The sequence below is a fragment of the Saimiri boliviensis genome, chromosome 8 (assembly GCF_048565385.1).
Source record: "Saimiri boliviensis isolate mSaiBol1 chromosome 8, mSaiBol1.pri, whole genome shotgun sequence".
NCBI classification, from domain to species: Eukaryota; Metazoa; Chordata; class Mammalia; order Primates; family Cebidae; genus Saimiri; species Saimiri boliviensis.
In genome coordinates, this window is record NC_133456.1 from 30,610,072 (window position 1) to 30,633,236 (window position 23,165).

At 32.7% G+C, this 23,165-nt stretch overlaps 1 protein-coding gene across 7 annotated transcripts in view; it reads right to left on the minus strand.

Moving 5' to 3' along the window:
• The window catches only part of STXBP5L (syntaxin binding protein 5L), a 413,694-nt gene that overhangs the window by 207,800 nt on the left and 182,729 nt on the right, over positions 1–23,165 (minus strand). For all 7 annotated transcript variants that reach the window (XM_074404291.1, XM_074404290.1, XM_074404292.1 and 4 more), the window contains exons 8-9: positions 10,322–10,405; positions 4,741–4,864 (exon numbers count right to left, since the gene is read on the minus strand). In XM_074404291.1, coding sequence (XP_074260392.1) covers positions 4,741–4,864; positions 10,322–10,405 — 208 coding nt within the window. The remainder of the gene's footprint in view (positions 1–4,740; positions 4,865–10,321; positions 10,406–23,165) is intronic.

Sequence of the window (23,165 nt, forward strand, 5' to 3'; positions counted from 1 at the left end):
TTTTCTTGAGAACAAATTGAATTTACAAAATAATATGACACAATATATAAAGAGGATGCAAAATTTAAGCTACTACAGATTCCCCATTCAGAAATTATGGAAGGCGGAAGATCATGTAAAGTGTTCATCACCTTAAAATCAAAACATGCATGCACAAACTGTCAGTTCAGAAATCTAAATCCAGAAAAAATAAAAATGGCCTCCAAAAAAGGAAAGCAAAAAGATAAAAAAAAAAGGTAAAACAAAACAAAAATGAACTTCCAGATAAACGAATCTTCATGAACTCATTTCCACTAGGCCTATAAGAAAAATTAAATAATGTTCTTGTATCTTCAGAAACAAATGAAAATGATAAATAGCAAAGAAAATCAACATCTTTCTAATATTGAATCTACTATGCATGCATATGGTATGTTTTTAATTTATCCAAGTTTTCTCTTGTATGTTCCTTATTAGAAATAATACTTCACATGTACGTTAAGGTTTATTCCCATGTATTCTACTGGGTGCTGTGATCTAAAGTGGTTCTAGTCATTCATTATATTTTGTTTGTTTCATGTACAGAATCCTACTGTTACATATAATAGTTTTCCCAATTCATTTTTGTGTTGTATTGTATAACTGTATTATGAAAAAGTAAGTAAAAATTGGATACTCTTTCTAAATTTTTAAATATATTTCATTTTCAAGTCTAATTATATTGGCTAGTATTTCCAGGAACATGTTAAATAAAAGTGGTAATTATGGACACCCCTGGCCTGTCTGAGCAAAAGTTTCACTATTAAGTGTTCGATAGGATTTGGTTTAATATCATATATGTAGATATGTGTTGTATATGTATGTGTGTATATATACATGTGTAACTGGGAGCACTGCAATTGAAAAATACATATTTGAAACCACTAAAGAGGAAAAATCAATGTCTCCAGCACCAGCAGTAACCAGCTATAAAAAAATAACATCAACTGTGCTAAGCTTAAGTGAAACAGGTGATGATCCAGTAACTTGAAAAAACCAAGCCTAGACAAAAAGTAGTCAAATTGCTGAAAATACAAGATATCCCCCAAAATTGTGAAAGCAATTGGAGAAAAATGACATATTATATAAAGAGGAAGCAAAATTCAAGCTACTGCAGATTCCTCATTCAGAAATTATGGAAGGCAGAGATCATGTAAAGTGTTCATCACCTTAAAACCAAAACACACATGTGCACACAAACTGTCAGTTCAGATACCTAAATCCAGGAAAAATGGCCTCCATAAAAGAAAAGCAAAACAAAACAAAATGAACTTATAGAAAGAGGAAGCTATGTGAATTCATTTCCACTAGACCTACAAGAAAAATTAAATAATGCTCTTGTATTTTCAGGAACAAATGAAAATGATTAATAGCAAAGAAATTCAAAGACTGTTTTTCCTCTTAATTAAAAAAAGACATGTGACTATTTAAACACAAATTATAACAATGTATAACAATGTATTTAGATGTACTATATGATAACTGTAGCATTAAGGACAGTAGAGGAAGAGAAATAGATCTCTACATGGTTACAAGATTTGTACATTTTATGTGAAGGGTTACAATGTTAGCTCCAATAGACTTTGAATAGTTAAAAAAGTATTCTCTAATCCCTGGAGCAACCAAGAAAAATATGTGAAAACAAAATGCTTAGATTAATATTTAAATTGAAATGAAATTCTAATAGAAAATACTGAAATAACTCCCAAGAGGGCAAAAGAGAAAAATATGACAGGACCCACAAAACAGATAATAAACTGGTAGGCCAAAATTCAATCTCATCAGTAACTACATTTAATATTAATACATTGATCTCTGTGACTAGATAAAAGCGTAAGACCCAACTATGGTTATCCCCAGTATCCGTTGATTCCAGGACTCCTCCTCCTATACCCAGATCTATAGATACTTAAGTCTGTTATATAAAATGGCATAATATTTGTATGCAATGTACACACATTCTCCTGTATACTTTATACCATCTCTAGATTGCTTACATGCAATACAGTGTGACACTATGCAAATCATTGTGATACTGTATTATTTCTTTTTATTTGTATTATTTTAAATTTTTGTATTTTTAATTGTTTTTTCTCAGAATATTTTGTTCTTTGGTTTTGTTGAATCCATGGGTGAAGAACCTGTGGATATAAAAGATGGACTATGCTCTTTATAGGAGATGTAATGGATGCCTAATAATAGATCCCCAAAATACATAGAACAAAAATGGGCAGAATTAAAGTGAGAAGCATGCACTTCTATAATCATATTAGGAAATATAATACCACTCTCTCAGCAATTGATAGTACTAAACAAGTGTCAGTTTAATTACAGGGAATCTGAGAAATACCATGAACTACCTTGACCTATTTGTTTTTTAAAGTACATAAAACGGAAAAGAACAGAATTACGAAGGAAAAGCCCTTATAAGAGAAATGTTAACTCACTTCTCTAAGAATTAAAATATCAAACAAAAAATCAGCAAAGATTTAAACTATACAAAATGAAAAGCATTATAAAAACAATAAAAATCCATAATAAAAAACATGTTTAGAAATTGAGGCTGAGTATTGTCACTCACATCTGTAATCCAGAACTTTGTGAAGGCAATGTAGGAGGATCACTTGAGGCCTCCAGAAGTTTAGGACCAGCCTGGGCAACATAGCAAGACTCATCTTTTATTAATAACACAAATAATAAAAATAAATATGTTTAGAAATTAGAAAACACATGTCTAAATAACTAATGGGTCAAATAAGAATTATAAAAGGAATTGTAGAAAATATCTCAAACTATATATTAAAATTATATGATTAATATTAGGTTTAAAAATGTATAGGAGATAGCTAAAGTAGTATGTAAAGTTTTATTTTAGAAAATAAAAATGGCTAAACAAGGGAAAAAATAAACCCAAAGAATGTCAGTAGATATGACAATAAATGCCTCTATTATCAAAAACACTAATGCTTGTGTTATTGTGAGACAACAGGAATATAATATGATTTATATATTATAAAAGACATCAATGCGGATGTGTTGAACAACCTGTAAACAGAACTTAATTTCAACAGAAAAGCAGAATAATAGAAAATAATCCAAAATGATGAATATGGATATGGTAAAAAAAATGAAAGTATCAAATGTCCAGTATAGAAAAACAAAAAACAAACAAACAAACAAAAACCTAACAGAAGTTGGTATTTGAGAAGAACAGAAGGAAGTAAGTAGAAAATTTGTGACTAACTCATATTACACCTCTTTATAAAAGTGTAAATCTCATATAAGATGCATGAAAATTGAGGGTTAGCTGAGGGTGTGTGGAGAGAACCTATTGTCTATTGTAGAAATAAATAGTTAATCCTAAGTGGTATATATAGCAAATACCTATCCAAGGTTTCTGTCATGGCAATCTCTAAATAAAGCATCTAAATGTAAAGTAATCTCTAAGTAAACCAGCAAAGACTAAAACATTTACATCCTGGAAGAATGGTGCAAAAATTTAATCATTTACTGATGGAGCATGTGACCATGGTACAAAAAAATGGCAAACAACATAAAATAATCTTAAGAATACTTGTGATCTACGGTCACTCATTACAGAAATTATGCCACTATTTTCCAAATGTGACATGATAACAAATGCTCAGAAACTGTAAAATGGAATATGTTTGATCAACTGTTAGGTTCTGATATATCTATTCTTATAAACAACCAACGGTGTGAGGTAAACATGAAACTTAGATCATCACCAGCATTATCAAGTAATTTAGTCATCTGAATTATACATATTTATACATTTGATTTTTTTATTCTTCCCTGTTAGGTATATAGATCCAACATAAATCCTCGACAAAGATTAAAATTCTCTCATTTAGGATTAAAATGCTCTTTTCTTTGTGAAAAGCAATAAGAGAAGTAAAATCTCCAATTAAACCACAATCTTCATAATCTAGTGGAATCAAATGGCAGAAATGGAAACAACTGAAATCTAGAAAACAATGGACTATAAAGTAGTATAGGAATTAAGTCTGAAAGTCAGATCTGGACAGTGTCATTCTCTCACTGGCTCCTCAACCCTTAAAAGTAACAAAATTTCCTATATTATCTCCTCTGCCTCAGATGTATCAACCATCCATTATCCAATTTTTGATTGGGACAGTATATAAGTACAGCGTACAAAGTAGGGATGTGCGTTGGTAGAAAAAAGAGAAATATGGAAAGTTTGGAGAATAATGCTGGGATCTGTAGGTGGTATAAAAAAGGTATTTAGGGCCGGGCGCGGTGGCTCAAGCCTGTAATCCCAGCACTTTGGGAGGCCGAGGCGGGTGGATCACGAGGTCAAGAGATCGAGACCATCCTGGTCAACATGGTGAAACCCTGTCTCTAGTAAAAATACAAAAAAAAAATTAGCTGGGCATGGTGGCGTGTGCCTGTAATCCCAGCCACTCAGGAGGCTGAGACAGGAGAATTGCCTGAAACCAGGAGGCAGAGGTTGCGGTGAGCCGAGATCGCGCCATTGCACTCCAGCCTGGGTAACAAGAGTGAAACTCCGCCTCAAAAAACAAACAAACAAACAAACAAACAAACAAACAAAAAGGTATTTAGAACCAGAAGTTAGGTCCTATTATCTTTTTCTATCAAACACATTAATACTATTGCTCTTACTTCAAGTCAAGACACTGAATCACTAGTGTTTATTTCTTTTGAAAGCATACATCTTACCATGTGGAATTGTGGTCTGGAAAGGGCGACTTGGGCTTTTCAGGTTCCATAAAGTCAAACTACCATCTGAATGGCTGCACATGAACTGTTTGCCCTCATGATGCCAATCAATTGAATGAATAGCCTAATAAAATAACAATTAAAAACAAGTGGGGGGGGGAGTAGATAGGTTATATCATTTTATATCCCAAAGGAAGATTATTCTGATATAATATTATACAAATAACATTTAATGATGTAATTTTTCTGACCCATATCAGACTATAATTTCTAGTAACATGAAGTCCTATTTCCTCCTCACATAGCCAATTTAAAAAATAATTTGAGTAAGAGCTACCATCTGAAGGCTTTCTATGTGCCAACTCCCATGGCAAGCATTTTATACATATTATCTCATTTAATCCTCTAGAAAGGGTATTATTTTTTCAATTTATACATGGTGAAACAGGCCTTGAGAGATTGAGATACTTGCTAATGTCACACAACTCAAAAGCAAGGTCTGTCTTAACTACAGAAAAATATATTCTCAATCATTGCACACTGTTTCCCCCTCTTGTATATACTATTTAAATCAATTTAAAGCAAAAAAGGTTTAAATTTTCTTTTATATTTTCAGGTTAACTCTTTAGTTTTGAGTCAGATAAGATTCAAAAGTAATTATAGCCATCCCTCGGTATCCAATGGGGATTAATTAGAGAAACCCCACACTCCCTCAGATTCTAAAATCCACAGATGCTCAAGTCCCTTATATAAAATGTCATACTATTTGCATACAACCTATCAATATCCTTCCATATACTTTAAATCATCCCCAGATTGCTAATAAAATGTAAATGATATGTAAATATATTAGATTGTCTTTTTATTTGTATTATAAATTATTAACATTATTTGTTTTTAAAATATTTTCTATCATAGTTAGTTGAATCCAAGGATGCAGAATTTATGGATACAGAGGGCTGACTGTATTCCATTTTCCCAAGCTACTGTATTCCCAGTGCTAACACAGTGACCAGCATAAAGTGAGTACCCAATAAATATCTGTTGATTGAATTAGTAATTAATGTCAAACACATTTCCACATCCTTGAAAGTCTTTCTAAATTAATAAAGTCTATTCAGAACTTGGGCAAAGTACTAAGTAACATGAGAAAAAGTCTAGCAGATATAAGGCAGAGAAGCATACAATATATTTTCCTTAAAGACACTTATAAAGCACTGAGAAGATGAATATAAGTAAATACTAATTATACTTATTGTCTGAAACAGACACAGACACACACAACCAAAAGTTCCAAACTAAGTTATACATATATCACTGATAAAAGTTCTAAACAATCAGTGTTATTAGAGTTGCAGATAATTCATGGCTAAAGTAATTATTTAACATATCATCAAGAAAATAAGATTTGATTAAATGGAAAAAGCAACATGAAATCCTAGATTTGGGTTTTCTTTCACCCTGTGGCCTTCGTTACTAAACAGAGATTTCTTTTTTTTGCTAGAGTCCAGCAGAGGAAGTTAGAGGGAAAATACTTCTTTCTCTTCTCTTCTGCTTATTTTTTCTCACTTCTGAAGGTGGTTCAAGGGAAAGTCACATCTTCTTGCCTCTCCTACATGTTAACTTTGATGAGCCTCATTTAACTTATAGTTGTCTCAAACTGTTTTGCCATCAAAGGTGGGGGCAGAAAAGGCACTCTCAGCCCTAAACCTTCTTATTTCACTGAATTTCTACCTACTGAAAAGGACAGAAGTAAAAATAATAGCTACAGTAAAGCCAAAATAGTACAATTTAAAAAGTATATTTATTGTTTGGAAAAACAAGCATGTAAAACCAACTTGTTATTAGAGATCAAGGTCTCATATAGTACATTACTGAGTAGCTACCATTTGATCTGACTTGATGGATAAATATTCAATTTCTATTTATTAAATTCTACCCTACTATTTTCTAAAAAAAAAAAAAAAAAAAAAAAGGGAGGGAGTCTCAGAGGCTTACTTAAAGAAAAAAAAAAAAAAAACTCAAATATAATACAACTAATCCAAACAAAATTTGAAGGACAGAAAACAGAATTTTAAACAAAAAACACTAGCTAGTTTTATCAACTCAGTGGCTGAGACTGAGTTTCTTGAAAACATGAAAGAAGAAGGAAATCCGAGAAACTGGATAACAACATGAAAAAAATGAAATACAGCAGTTCTGAAGAAATTTTCCTCATGCCAAACTCAGGGATTTCTTTGTGAACGATTATTCAACCATTATTGACATAATGAAACAAAAATTTTACAGTTAATATGAAAGTAAAATTCATACATTTATTTCTGAAAATAATCTTGGATTTCCAAAATAAGACTCAATTCATCAATGGCTGCTTATGAAGAGGCTAGTTAAATTGTCCAAATACCTTTACAGGGGCTAAAGACCTAACAGATTTGATATACACAAGAGGAAAGAAGGCAGTTCATGATGAGAAGTCAGAAGGAGCAAAGGCTCAGAGATAAGAAATAAATGTTATATATAGGAGATAGTGAGTAATAAGTCTAAATGTGGGGAATGTGTAGAAGGATATTATAAATTTAAAGAGGAATTATCACCCTAGGTTCTTAAATCTCATGTCAAGCAATATGGACTTTGTATTATTGGCAATTGAGAGCTATTCAAAGGTTCTGGGGTAGAGAATTCCATAATCTGTTTTAAAACTGTAATATTTTAAATTAAGGATATATTGAAGAGGTAAGACATCAAAGGAAAAGTGATTAGTTAAAATACTCTTATAGTCATCCAGGCAAAAGATAACAACTTAAACTAGGACATTGGGAGTGGGAATGAGAAAAGAGGAAATAAATGAGACAATAAAAAGTCAGAATCAAAAAGACTGCAGAAACTGATTGCACATAATACGTGATCATAGAAGAGACAAATATTAATTTGAGGAGTCTAAACTTAATTAACTAAATAAGACTAAAAACCAGAGGAAAACATAGAAGAAGGTTTAGGTATTTAAATAAAAATTCACTGCCAATGGGATATTCAGCTGGCTTTATCTAATATACTGTTATATATTTAGATCTAGAGTTCAGAAGGGAGGTAAAGGCTATAGATGCATGGATGTTAATTTTTTTTAGCATAAAGGTAATGTTTCAAATGATAAAAGAGGATACAAACATTAAAAAGTATACATTAGGGAGAGAAGAAATGAGGGTGAAAACATAGTATCCTGAAGAGTATCTACAATTTAAAGGAGAGCTAAGGGAAATATCAGTTATGGAAAAAGGAGGCATAATAAATGAGGTGGAAAGACACAGACAAGTGAATAAATTATTTTAAGAGGAGAAACTGAGGTAAAGCCACAGGTTTCAAGAGGAATTTAAAGACTAAGAAGAGATCACTGTATTGGTGACTTATGAGAAACCATTTCAGGTAAGTATTAAGCATGCTTTCTAGCTATGAGAGGTAAAGTACTGGGGACAGGCTGAAAAGCTTGGCAGTAAAATGAAGTATTTAACTATCTCTATTAAAACAATAGAACATATAATGATGCATTAAAGTAGATAAATAGATGACAGATTTATATACATATATCAGATGTCAGTAACTTCTAGGTATAAATTACATATATCGTGGTATTGTACTAACTCACTTAGGCAGCTGCTAATCCTTATTTTAAAATTTCACTAAAATTTGAATCTGTTTTTAAGGCTCAAAACCTTTCTTCCATACTTTATAAGGCCATAGAAAAGCTAGTTGATTCAGCATTTTCCTCTGGGTTTCCTTTTGAGGTGATTATTCTAATTCAAACTGGTTAAGTATTCCGATGGTATTTGTGCTCTTGTTTAGCTGCTGGTATTGACAGAGGAGCACTATCTATCTCCATCTCTCTCTCTTTTTTTTTTTTTTTTTTTTTTTTGAGACGGAGTTTCGCTGCTGTTACCCAGGCTGGAGTGCAATGGCGCGATCTCGGCTTACCGCAACCTCTGCCCCCTGGGTTCAGGCAATTCTCCTGCCTCAGCTTCCGTAGTAGCTGGGATTACAGGCACGTGCCACCATGCCCAGCTAATTTTTTGTATTTTTAGTGGAGACGGGGTTTCACTATGTTGACCAGGATGGTCTCGATCTCTTGACCTCGTGATTCACCCGTCTCGGCCTCCCAAAGTGCTGGGATTACAGGCGTGAGTCACTGCGCCCGGCCCTCCATCTCCATCTTTATAATTTGTATAACAAAATAAAAATCCTAGCTTAGTTCCCTAGGACTTTACTTTCTTACAATTCAAGATGCTCAAAAATTTGATCATAAAGAACATAGTTGTATGATATTACTTGTCAGATTTTCACCAATCATGAAAAAATTATCCCCTGCCATTTTATTTTCTTTCTGAACTTTTTTTTTTTACCACTATGGAACCACTGAGAATGAATTGTGCAGTTTATAAAATAGGTGTAGGCTTATATCTTTAAGCACCAAAACTTAAAAAATTAACTGTTATGAAGGGGATAGGGGAAAACATGTAAAGTATTCTAGGGTGGTTATAGGTTTATTTGGAGACATTTCTAATACCTCCAGTGATAAAATGAAGAAGTGTTCTAAAATAAATGTGTGAGTGTTTTTCGTTTTCTAATTATTTCAGTGCTGCATTAAATTATTTGTCACTATTCCTATGTAAGAGTAGGTTTTTTTGGACATAGATTTTTGGCCTATATTTTCCTTCCATCTCTTCTTATTCCCACCATTTTCAAACTGAATTAAGAACACAGATGATCACCTTTATTTCCACAGATACAAAAAATAATTTCCCTTTTAATCTGTTGCCCCCGGTTTTACAATCTTCTTAGCCTCTTCTGAATGGAAAAATAATTAGTGGCCAGGAATTAATATTTGAACAATTGAAGTGCCAACTGGGAGATTATTCCTTGATGAATAGGAGTTTGTTGCTTTCCCTAAATATAAACCTAATCAAGTCTCAATTATGTATGATAAAACTTACTTCAATATCTTGTCACTTAGTAAGTGTCACTTATTAAGATCTGGTCACTTATCAAGTATTACTATTTACAAAATTTTTCTTTATCTAAGAGGGCAAGTATTAGAAAATAAGGCCTTTCAAACTGACTTGAACTTCTTGCCACTGAAAAGGAATTTTCTAAGGAAAGTGTGAATAGTGTCTTTAGAGACCTTAAGGACAGTGGAGCACAATGTAGCATGGAGCCTAGAGAAAGGAAAAGTAGTTGAGACAAAGTTAGGGATATAGTACAGGTGACAGGCACCCAAGTACCTAAGATTGAAGACCTATTAACAAGTACATAAGATTGAGGACCTATTAACCAAGCCAGGACCTATTAACAAATGCAAAGTACATAAGATCCCACAAAAGGGCCCCGAAATAGGCAGTCAAGACAGAATTTCCTCTTAAGAGAAAAACCGAGAGATGGAACTTACACAAATACCAAAAGACAGTGTGAAGCATTGGATCAGAATCAGGCAACTTCCCAAGGCTAAACATATTGGCAAAGTACAAAGCTTCAAAGTAGAAGATATGCACAAAGTCACAATACTCTTTCAAACATTTCAGTAGAAATTACTTACCTCATCATAATAAACTCTCAGTTCTGCTCTTTTAGATTTCAAGTCCCAGAATACTACAGTACCATTTTCATAACCTATTAGCAGCTGGAAAACATTAGAACAATCATTTTCTTAATTCTAACATTAATTTTAACTTGCTTCAAATAAAGTTTAATGTTAATAAAGTAAAATCACACCACATAACACAACCTTATTTAGAATACCAATTTTTCTAGAACTTGAATATGGGTTTTCTACATTTAAAAATACGACAAATAAACTGTTTCAGTATGGACATTTACCAATAAACACCTAATTTCAAAAAGGAATTGAGGAAGAATATCAACATATATATGATATGATATAAAATATGAAAATTGGATAGAAATGTAGATGAAATAAAACATAAATGGGGTAAGTTTAATGAACTATGTATATGCCATTCAGTCCTATGCACTTGACAAATGTGACTGCAATTTGGCTTCAAATTTGTTCTATCAAATCCTATTTTCTCTTTGACTGAATTTAATATTTTAAATGGTTTATGAACACTCAGAAGATTATAAAGGTATTCTAGAGATTCACATCATTAAAAATGATTCATATTTGTTTTTAAATCATAAATGATTAATAAAATACTACATCTTTAAAAAAGAAGAATTTGATAACAGATCATGATTATAATATGATCAGCTTTAAGACTCATTCAGTTAAACAATGCCAGCCATACTGATAACTTTTGCAGTGATATGATTCTCAATTATTATTTGTATACTTCCTGTTTTTTTTTTTGTTACCAATGATAGATTAAATATAATAAAATTTAGCCTATCATTGGTTAAGGAAAAAAAAAAGAGAATGTATAAAAATAGCTAATGTTAAAATAATGAAAATATTTCTGACATATTTGCCTTAAGATGATTTTTTTGAAACACATTACTGGTATTTCTCTAATGAAAATTATTATACACTGCATAAAGATGTATCAGTAACTCAAAAAACCATTGGTAAGAACAGAAAATATAGTCGTGGGGATAACCTAAGTCTGTAGAGCATCCTGAGACCTTATCACTTATCTCAACATCTTACAATGAGACATGAAAAATAACAAAAATACACCAGCTAGTAGTTTTAGCAGTAAAAACACAAAAATTTCAATTATCAGTTCATTAAAGCAATATACATATATTTTTGAAGCTATAACAAAAATGCTTGGTTATTAAACCATACACAACAAACGTTAAAATTGATTTGACAAAAATTGAGCTTTTCACATGTTAACTTGAAGTAAATGGCATATATGACTTGCTAAGTAAAAATGTCAAAATTAAATACATATTTGGGTAATATTTCTTAAAATTGATATGACTTTACTAAGACATGTTTTAACTTCAAATTAAGTCCTTTTACATACAAGAGAAAATGATGAACAACAAAACCAATTTCTTTTCTTTTCTTTTCTTTTCTTTTTTGAGACTGAGGACAGTCTTACTCTGCTGCCCAGGTGGGTGTGCAGTGGCACAATCTCTGCTCACTGCAACCTTCACCTGCTGGGTTCCAGAAATTCTTGTGCCTCAGCCTCCTGAATAGCTGGGATTGCAGGCGTCTGTCACCACACCTGGCTAATTTTTCTATTTTTAGTAGAGATGGGGTTTCACCATGTTGGTCAGGCAGGTGTCCAACTCCTGATTTCTATCTGCCTGTCTCGGTGTCCCAAAGTGCTGGGATTACAGGCGTGAATCACCATACCCAGCCAATAAAACCAATTTTATTGAGTGTATGAGACTATTGGCAAGGAGATATTGGCAAGGCAATTTATCAACCTAAAAAGTTTGGAAAATATAACTAAAGCAATAAAATGAATAATATAATGTTTCTAAAGTTGAGCCCCAAGACTTAATAAAATAATAACCTAAAATACTATATTTTCTTAAAATAAATATCTGAAAGGTAAAAGTTGCTTTGCTGATAAAACATTGCTAGCAATAGCCCCAGTAAACAAAATATAACATACTGAACCTCAAGAAAACCATAAATTGTTGAGATAAGTATACAAGATTATCATTTAGAAAATATAATATTAGAATCAGTTAGAGAATTAGAAAAGAGAAAAGCATCCCCCTGACATCCGGCGACATTAGACAAGGCCACTCTGTGACCATGAGGAATCGTGACAAAAATAAGAGCACTCTGCAATAATATTTGACCACACCAAAACAGGAACATTAACTAAACCATAAATTATGTATACATATTTTTTAAACTGAAAATGTTTCTCACAATAGAATTAAGTACCATAAAGACAAAGAAATAGAGTTACTTGTTCACCATGATATCATTAGAAACTAGAACAGTGTCTGAAAAAACAGGTATTTGGTGAATAATAAATTATTAAATACCAAAAAATAAAAATTGTAGATATTATATTCTAACCACAGTAAAATAAAAGTTATAACAAAAATATTTTGAAAATTAAAAAATACATCTGTAGGTAATTAATAAGCAAAGAAGAGATGAAATGCATAAAATAGAGCTGAACAAAAATGCCTCATAAGACACACATGAATCTTAAGAGGAAATTTCATGGTTTTGTAAATATGTATGTAGAGAAGAAAAATTGAAAATGTTTTAATGATATAAAGGTTGATTTTGAAAAGTAAAGAAAAGAGTAAATCTCAGAAAGCAGAAGAAAAGATAATGAGTCACCTTATGCAAGAGCAAAAGATACCTACCACCTTTCATTTATAAAAGTATACTTTTCTCTTCATTACCTTTTCTGAGAGGGTATTATTTCTATAGTTGGATTTTAGTATACGTCCTTCAAAATTCTTTTGTTTGCATTCATTTTCAGGTTGATTTTCTTTGTCATTCCAGATATATTATATAATCTAAAATAGAGCCCACTTTATTTTTTTCAAGTTTTTAAGTCTCTAATTGTTTGTATTTATCTAACTGCTTTACTAAAAATCATCCTAGAGTATTAAAAATAGCAGAGAGGTTGAGCATCCTTGCCTTCTTCCTGACTTTAGTGGCTATGCCTCTAGTATTTCCCCATTAAATAAGATCCTGAATTCTGGGGAGGGAGGGACAGAGTATAGAAAGAAGGAGAGAGAGAGAGAGAGAGAGAGAGAGAGAGACACTAAAAGAACTATAAATTGATTTATACATTATAAATTTATTTTATTAGGAATAGGTGTCTAATTTTAAATTAAATATTTTTGTTGAAATATGTAACATACACAGATTATAGATATGTATTTAATGAATAATGATGAAGTAAACATATCCATGAATCTATAGTCCACATTAAAAAATACAGTAGAAAGACAAGTAATACAAGAAAAATACAAGCCATTCAGAAGCCTATTTTGTACTCCTATTTAGTTAATATTCCCACTCTCCTCTCTAAGAATAACCACTATCCTGACTCCTAACACTACAGGTTACTGTTATCTGTTTTGAATTGTAGATAGGTAGAATTACACAATACATACTGCTTTCTTTCTTGCTTCTATTTCTACTATATTTGTAACATTATTTAATTCAATTTCATTATTAAAATAGCATTTCATTGTTTTGGCTATGGCACTACCACAAATTAAATTATTCATTTTACAGTTGATGTAATAATAGTGCCCTGAACAACCTTGTACATATCTTTTGGTCAATATGTATATGTATTTCTGTTAAATGTATAGTGATCCATAGCATATTAGTATGTTTAACTTTGACACAGACAAACAATTTTACAAAGTGGTTATACCAATGACTTCATGTTTTCATTTTCATAAAATATGTATGAGTTCCAATTCCTTCTCATCTCATGACCAACATTGTGAATAGCTGTACAATGTTAAATTAAAGGGATAAATCATAGCCATCTTTGTCTCATTAGGAAAATTTGCTTTAATTCATCATTAAAGAAGATATTGTTATAGCTTTGGGAAAATTAACAAAGTTCACATTAATGAAATTCCTTTTGTTTCCCCATGTACCAAGAGATTTTTATAATGAAGAGAAGGTAAATTTTATTAAATGCTTCTTATTATCTATTTTTAATCACTATATATTTCTCTCCTTATTTCTGTTATGTGAAATGCATTGACTAACTCTGAAAAGTTAAACCAACTGTACTCCTAGGTGAACACAAATTGGTTGTAATTTTTTACACCTTCTCTGATTCTTGATCAGACCTGCAAGAGATGCATCAATTTTGTTAGTATTTCCAAAGAATGACTTTTAGTTTTGCTAATGTTCTAAAATTTTTTTTCTATTTTTTAAATCTCTGCCTCCCATCTTTTGAATTAGGGTCTTTTGAAAAAATAGAACCAATAGATTTTTTTTTTATATAGAGAGAAAGATTTTTTTTTTATTGCATTTTAGGTTTTGGGGTACATGTGAAGAACATGCAAGACTGTTGCATAGGGACACACATGGCAGAGTGATTTGCTGCCTTCCTCCTCTTCACCTATATCTGGCATTTCTCCCCATGCTATCTCTCCCCAACTCCTCACACCCCGCTGACCCTCCCCTATTTCCCCCAATAGATCCCACTATGTGACGCTCCCCTCCCTGTGTCCATGTGTTATCATTGTTCAACACCCACCTATGAGTGAGAACATGCAGTGTTTGATTTTCTGTTCTTGTGTCAGTTTGCTGAGAATGATGGTTTCCAGGTTCATCCATGTCCCTACAAAGGACATGAACTCATCATTTTTGATGGCTGCATAATATTCCATGGTGTATATGTACCACATTTTCCCTGTCCAGTCTATCGTTGATGGGCACTTGGTTGGTTCCAGGTCTTTGCTATTGTGAACAGTACTGCAATGAACATTCGTGTGCATGTGTCCTTATAATAGAATGATTTATAATCCTTTAGATATGTACCCAGTAATGGGATTGCTGGAGCAAATGGAATTTCTATTTCTAGGTCCTTGAGGAATCACCACACTGTCTTCCACAATAGTTGAACTAATTTACACTCCCACCAACAGTGTAAAAGTGTTCCTATTTCTCTAAATCCTGTCCAGCATATGTTGCCTCCAGATTTTTTTTAATGATCGCGATTTTAACTGGAGCTGGTGTTTCGAAAAGATCAACAAAATAGACCACTAGCCAGATTAATAAAAAAGGAAAGAGAGAATCATCAAATAGATGGAATAAAAAAAGATAAAGGGGATATCACCACAGATTCCACAGAAATTCAAACCATCAAACAACTTTATGCATATAAACTAGTAAACCTGGAAGAAATAGATAAATTCCTGGACATTTACATCCTCCCAAGCCTAAACTAGGAAGAAGTCAAAACCCTGAATAGACCAATAACAAGGTCTGAAGTTCAGGCAGCAATTAAGAGCCTACCACCCAAAAAAAGCCCAGGTCCAGATGGGTTCACAGCCGAATTTTACCAAACACACAAAGTGGAGCTGGTCCCATTCCTTCTGAAACTATTGCAAATAATCAAAAAAGAGAAAATCCTTCCCAATTCATTTTACGAGACCAACATCATCCTGATACCAAAACCCGGCAGAGACTCAGCAAGAAAAGAAAATTTCAGGCCAATATCAATGATGAACATAGATGTAAAAATCTTCAATAAAATACTGGCAAGCTGATTGCAACAGCACATCGATAAGCCTATCCACCATGATCAAGTAGGATTCATCCCGGGGATGCAAGGCTGGTTCAACATATGCAAGTCTATAAATGTAATTCACCACATAAACAGAACCAAAGACAAAAACCACATGATTATCTCCATTGATGCAGAGAAGGCCTTTGACAAAATTCAACAGCAATTTATGCTAAAAACCCTCAATAAACTAGGTATAGACGGAACGTATCTCAAAATAATAAAAGCCATTTACGACAAACCCACAGCCAATATCATGCTGAGTGGGCAAAAACTGGAAGCATTCCCTTTGAAATCTGGCACTAGACAAGGATGCCCTCTCTCACCTCTCCTATTCAATATAGTACTGGAAGTTCTAGCCAGAGCAATCAGGCAAGAAAAAGAAAAAAAGGGTATTCAAATAGGAAAGGAGGAAGTTAAAGTATCTCTATTTGCAGACAACATGATTGTATATCTAGAAGACCCCATCGTCTCAACCCAAAATCTCCTCAAACAGATAAGCAACTTCAACAAAGTCTCAGGATACAGAATCAATGTGGAAAAATACAAGCATTCCTATACACAAATAACAGACTTAAAGAGAGCCAAATCAAGAATGAGCTGCCATTCACAATTTTTACCAAGAGAATAAAATACCTAGGAATACAACTAACTAAAGAAATGTAAAGGACCTCTTCAAGGAGAACTACAAGCCACTGCTCAATGAAATGAGAGAGGACACAAACAGATGGAGAAACATTCCATGTTCATGGTTAGGAAGAGTCAATATCGTGAAAATGGCCATACTATCTAAAGTAATTTACAGATTCAATGCTATCCCCATCAAGCTACCAATGATCTTCACAGAACTGGAAAAAAAAAAAAAAAACCTTAAACTTCATATGGAACCAAAAGAGAGCCCACATAGCCAAGTCAATTCTAAGCAAAAAGAACAAAGTGGGTGGCATCACACTACCGGACTTCAAACTATACTACAAGGCTACAGTAATCAAAACAGCATGGTACTGGTACCAAAACAGAGATATGGACCAATGGAATAGAACAGAGAAAGATATTTATTATCAGGAGTTGGCTCACGTGATTATGAAGGCTGACAAGTCCCAAGATCTGAAGGGTGAGTTGGCAAGCAGGAGATCCAGGAGAGCTGATGGTGTTCCAGTCTGAGTTGGAAGACCTGAGAACCAGGAGAACCAATGGTATAGTTCCAATCTGAAGGTCAGCAGGCTCAAGAACCAGGAAGAGCTGATGTCTCAGTCAGAGTCCAAAGGCAGGAAAAAGCTGATATCTCAGTTCAAAAGCAGTCAGGCAGGAAGAATTCTCTCTTACTTGAAAGAGGGTTAGCCTTTTTGTTCTATTCAGGCCTTCAGCTGATTGATGAGGCCCACCCACATTGGGAATGTCAATCTGCTTTACTCAGTCTACAAATTTAAATATTCATCTCAACTAAAACATCCTCACCTAAACCTTCAGAAAGATGTTTAACCAAATATTTGGTCACCTCAAGCCCTGGTCAAGTTGACACATAAAATAAGCCATTATATCTTTATCTTTCTACTACTTTCTTTGGGTTAAATTCACTATTTATCTAACTTACTCAGTTGGATACTAAGATCACTGATTTTCAGCTTTTCTTCACTTTTTAATAAATACAATAAACCTATAAAATTTCCTGGAGGTACAGCTTTAGCTACATTCCACAAGTTTTTGATATGTCATATTGTTATTGCAATTTTGTTTAAAATATATTCTAATTTCTATACCAATATTGTCTATGACATAAAAGATACTCAGAAGTGTAGTAATGACTAAACATTGGGGGATTTTTCAATTATCTTTTTCTTATTGATAATCTTGCTAAATTCTCTTGTGCTTACAGAGTATATTATGTATTATTTTAATACTCTGAAATTTATTGGCATGTTTTTTCAGCAAATATAAAACTTTGGTAAATACTCTGTATGCATTTGAAAATAATGTGTAGTCTTTTAGTACTATATACATAATGTATTATATGTGTCCACTTGTTAATCATGTGATTCAAGTTTTCTTTATCTTCACTAATTATTTCTTTATTTGCTTGTTTTCTCAGTGACTGGAAGAAGTTTGTTAAAATCTCCAACCACAACTGTAAATTTGAGTATTTTTCACTTTAGTTCTGTCCAATTTTTAAAATACTTTTTAGTTCTATCAAATTATACATATACACACATCATGATTCCATGCAAAATGAAAACACAATTCAGATAAGCACGTTTTAGTTAACATGATACCATGAAAAGTAAGCACCGTCTGTATACTATGAATCTATGCCATCATTAGGCATATACATATATAGGATTATTACATCTTCTGCTGAATTAAACCTATTTCCATTATAAAATGTTATCCTTAAAAATGTTTTTGCCTTAAAGTCTAAATCCTGATATTAGTATAGCTGCACAAATTTTGTTTGGTTACAGTTTACATGCTGTATCCTTTTAAAATTTTACATTAGCCTGTTATTAGCCTATTTAATACATTTACATTTAATATAACTGCTGACATATTTTAGAACAAAGCTACCTACTTACCTTGTATTTGTCCCATTTGTTTAATGTGTCCTCCCTTTTTTGGGGAAGTGGGTTGGTTAGTAATTTTTTCTCAGCCCAATTTTCCACTCTATTAACTTATCCATTATACATACATTTCTTATTCTTTTAGTGTGACCACCAGAATAAAAATTTTTCATGATTTATCAAATTATAATGTAAATTAGTAATTGTGCTACTTTCTGGAAATTATCAGGACTGTATTAGGGTTCTCCAGAGAAACAATCAATAGGATATATATTTGTGTGTGTATGTATATATATATATATATATGGGCAGCAATAGCCGCCATTTTGTGATCTGCTCAGCCATGTTGTGGTTTGCGTTTAATGTTTCCTGTTGACAAGTTTCAGTTTAATGTTTCCTGCTGATAAGTTTCAGTTTAATGCTTCCTGTTGACAAGTTTCAGTCTTTGTTTCTCTGCTGATAAGTTTCAGTAATGTTTCAGTTTCTGTTTCCTGCTGGTAAGTTTCAGTTTAGAAACTTACAAAGGCCGGAATTTCCCAACTGCAAGCTTCCTTTGCCCCGCCTCTCTGCCTGCGCTTATTTAAGCTGTGAGCTTAGCAACAATAAACAAGACTTGATCAGACTTCTGTCTTGTCTCCATTCTTCGCGTCTCCTGCCCATCCATCCCCACTCCCTCCCTTCGAGCTCCTGTTGTTGTCCTGCAGGTCGGGACATATATATATATATATATATATATATATATGTGTGTGTGTGTGTGTGTGTGTGTGTGTGTGTGTGTGTGTGTGTGTGAAGGAATTTATTGTCCAAATTGGTTAAGGCAATTATGCAGAATTAGAAGTTCCACAATATGCTCTCTATAAGCTGAAGAAGTAGGAAAGCTGGGATTGTAATTTATTCTGTGTTTGAAGGCCTGAGAACCAGTAAGGTGGGAGGGGCCTGGTATAAAGAGAGTCTGAAGTCCTGAGAACCTTGAGTTCTGATGTGCAATAGTAGAAAATGATGGATGCCCCAGTTCCAGTAGAGAAGGCAAATTCACCTTTCCTCTTTTTTGTTTTATCTTAACCTCAGTAACTGGATAGTGTCTGCTCATTTGGTGAGGATAGATATTCTTCACTCAGTCTTCTAATTCAAATGGTCATTTATTCTGGAAACACTCCCACAGACACGCTAAAAAGTAATGTTTTACCAACTCTCTGGGTATTCCTTAATCCAGTCAACTTGACCTATAAAATTAACCATCACAAAGACATTGGCAATTAAATTCAGTGAATGTCATCCCAACGTGTATCATAATTCTCAATATATTACCCTCCAAGAAGTCATTATTATTTTTATAAAGTATTTCCTTAGTTTAACATGTTTGTGGTTCTTTATTCTTTTTTCCAACTCTGTTCTTACATAATAGATTATTTTCATTTTCTTAAACAAGTCTTTTAGGTTTTTCCTTAGTGAAGATTTGATGTTGATGAATTGTTGCAAATTTTGTTTGCTGAAAATAATTTGATAACATGTTTAAATTATGTTTTTGTAGAGTATAGAATTTTGATGTGTTATCAAAACAGGAAATATAATGGGTACTAAATTTTATTCAGACTTTTTCAGCATCAATAGAGATAATCATCATTTTTTCTTAGACTTACTAGTGATATAAATTATATTGATGGATTTTATAATAGTATCTATCCTTGTATCCCTGCATTAAAACACCACTTGTCATAATGGATTGTTTTTTAATGTGCTCTTGAGATTCTGTCTCCTAATATTTTATTTAAGATTTTTCCAATATTATTTTATTTTACTGTAAGAACACTAAACATAAGATCTACCCTCTTAACAAATTTTTTAATATATAGTACATTATTGTTGACTATAGATAAAAATGTCAGATTTCTAAAGTTTATACATCAATTAAACGTGCTCAACTGAAACTTTAAGTTCATTGATCAGTATCTGCATTTCAACCTTTCTCAGCCCATCAGCCACCAATCCAGTCTTTGATTCTATAAATATGACTATTTTAGATATCTGATGTAAGTTGAATAGTGAAGCATTTGTCTTTCTGTGACCGGTTATTTCACCTCACATAATATCCTCTAGGTTCATCATGTTGTCACCTATCATAAAATTTCCTTATTTATTAAGGCTGACTCATTGTAGATCTACCATGTATATTATAGATATATGAGGGGACACTCTTCAGCCCTAATAAGGTCTAGGTAACCACATGTTGTTTATTCAACTGCCAATGGCCATTTAGGCTATTTCCACATATTGGCTATTGTCAAAAGTATTGTGATTTTTATTTATCTTTGAAATCTTGATTTCAATTCTTTGTATAAATATCCAGAAGCGGGACTGCTGTATTATATAGGTAGTTCTATTTTTAATTTTTTGAGGAGTCTCCACACTGTTTTCCATAGTGGCTGAACCATTTTGCAGTCCCACCATGCAAGTGTTCCAATATCTTCATATCTTTGCCAAAAGGTGTCTTTTAGTTTAAAATATATATACATAATAACTATCCTAATATCTAATCTTGGTTTTGATTTGCATTTCTCTAATGATTAGTGACATTAAGCACTTTTCCATATATCTGATCATTTGTATGCCTTCTTTGGAGAAATGTCTATTTAAGACCTAAGCCCATTTTAAAATCACATTATTAGATTTTTTTTTTTTCCTATTGAGTTGTATGAGTTTCTTATGTATTTTGCAAATTAACCCTTTACAGACATATGGCTTGCAAAAATTTTCTCCTATTCTGTACATTGCCTTTTCACACTGTTGTTTCTTTTGCTGTGAAGAAGCTTTTTAGTTTGACATTGTCCTACTTGTTTTTGTTTTCATTGTCATTACTTTTAGTGTCACGTTAATAATGGCCGTCACATTGTCAAAACCAGTGTCATGAAGCTTTTCTCCTATGTTTTCTTCCATATATTTCAGTTTAAGGTCTTATGTTTAAGTCCTTAATCCATTTTGAATTTTTTCAGCATAATGTATGAAAAAGGTCTAATTACATTCTTTTACATGTGGACATTCAGTTTTCTCAATACCATTTGTTTAATGGATTATCCTTTTTACACTGTGTATTACTGGCACCCCTGTTGAAGATCAGTTGACCATATATGTGTGGATTACTTGTGGGCTCTCTATTCTGTTCCATTGGTCTACATGTCTGTTTATATGTTATTGCAATACTATATTAATTATTGTAGCTTTGTAATTTAGTTTGAAATCAGAAAATGTTATTAATATGTGTTGAACTATCCTTGCACTTCAGCAATAAATCCCACTTGATCATGATGCACAATTATTTTAATGTGCTCTTGGATTCAGCTTGCTAGTATTTTGTTGAGAATTTTGGCATCTATTTCGTCATGAATATTCACCTGTAGTTTTATTTTGTTGTGGCATATTTGTCTAGTTTTGATGTCAGGGTAATGCTAGCCTCATTAAATATGTATCATAATGTTTTCCCCTCTTCAAGTTTTTTTTTTTTTTTTAATTTGACGATTGGTGTTAATTCTTCAAATTTTTGGTAGAATTTACTAGTGAAGTTATACTGAGCTTTTCCTCATTAAAAGGTTTTTCATTACTAATTCAATCTCTACACTAGTTTTTAGACTTTCTATTTGTTTATGGTTTGTCTTGGCAGGTTTGTGTTTCTAAGAATTTACTCATTCCTTCTAGATTATAAAGTTTGTTGGTATATAACTGTTCTTATTAGTCTCATGATCCTTATTTCTGTGGCATCAGTTGTAAATCTCTCATTTCTGATTTTATTTATTTGAGTTTTAAATCTTTTTTTCTTAGTCTGAGTTTGTCAATTTAATTGATCTTTTCAAATAATAACTCTCAGTTTTGTTTTCTTTTTTATCTATTTCATTTATTTCTGCTCTAATCTTTGTTATTTCCTTCATTGTGCTATATTTGTGCTTAGTTTGTTCTTCCTTTTCTAGCTCCTTGTGGTAAAGTTGTTTGTTTGTAGGTCTTTCTTAGTTTTTAATGTAAGCATTTATTGCTAGTTTTCCTCTTAGTACTGCTTTTTCTGCATACCGTCTTGCTCTGTCACCAGGCTGGAGTGCAGTGATGCCATCTAGGCTCACTGCAACCACCGCCTCCCAGGTTCAAGGGATTCCTCTGCCTCAGCCCTCCAAGTAGCTGGGACTACAGGCGTGTGCCACCATTCCTGGCTAGTATTTTGTATTACAGTAGAGACGGGGTTTCTCCATGTTGACCAGGATGGTCTCGATCTCCTGACCTCATGATTCACCTGCCTCGGCCTCCCAAAGTGCTGGGGTTACAGGCATAAGCCACTATACCCAGCTTCCGCATTCCATAATTTTTGGTAGAGTATGCTTTCATTTTCATTTGTGTCAAGACATTTTCTAATTTCCTTTTTGATTTCTTATTGAGGCAATGGTTGTTTAGGGATGTATTATTTAATTTCTATATATTTATATATTTTGGAGTTTTCTTCCACTATTGATTTCTAGTTTAATTACATCATGGTTAGAAAGGATATTTGGTATCATTTCAATCTTCTTAAATGTATTAAGGTTTGTTTTATGGCCTAACATGTTATGTATTCTGGAGAATATTCCACATGTGCTTGAGAAAAATGTATATGTTGCTGCTGTTGGGTGGAAAGTTCTGTATATATGTTAAGTCC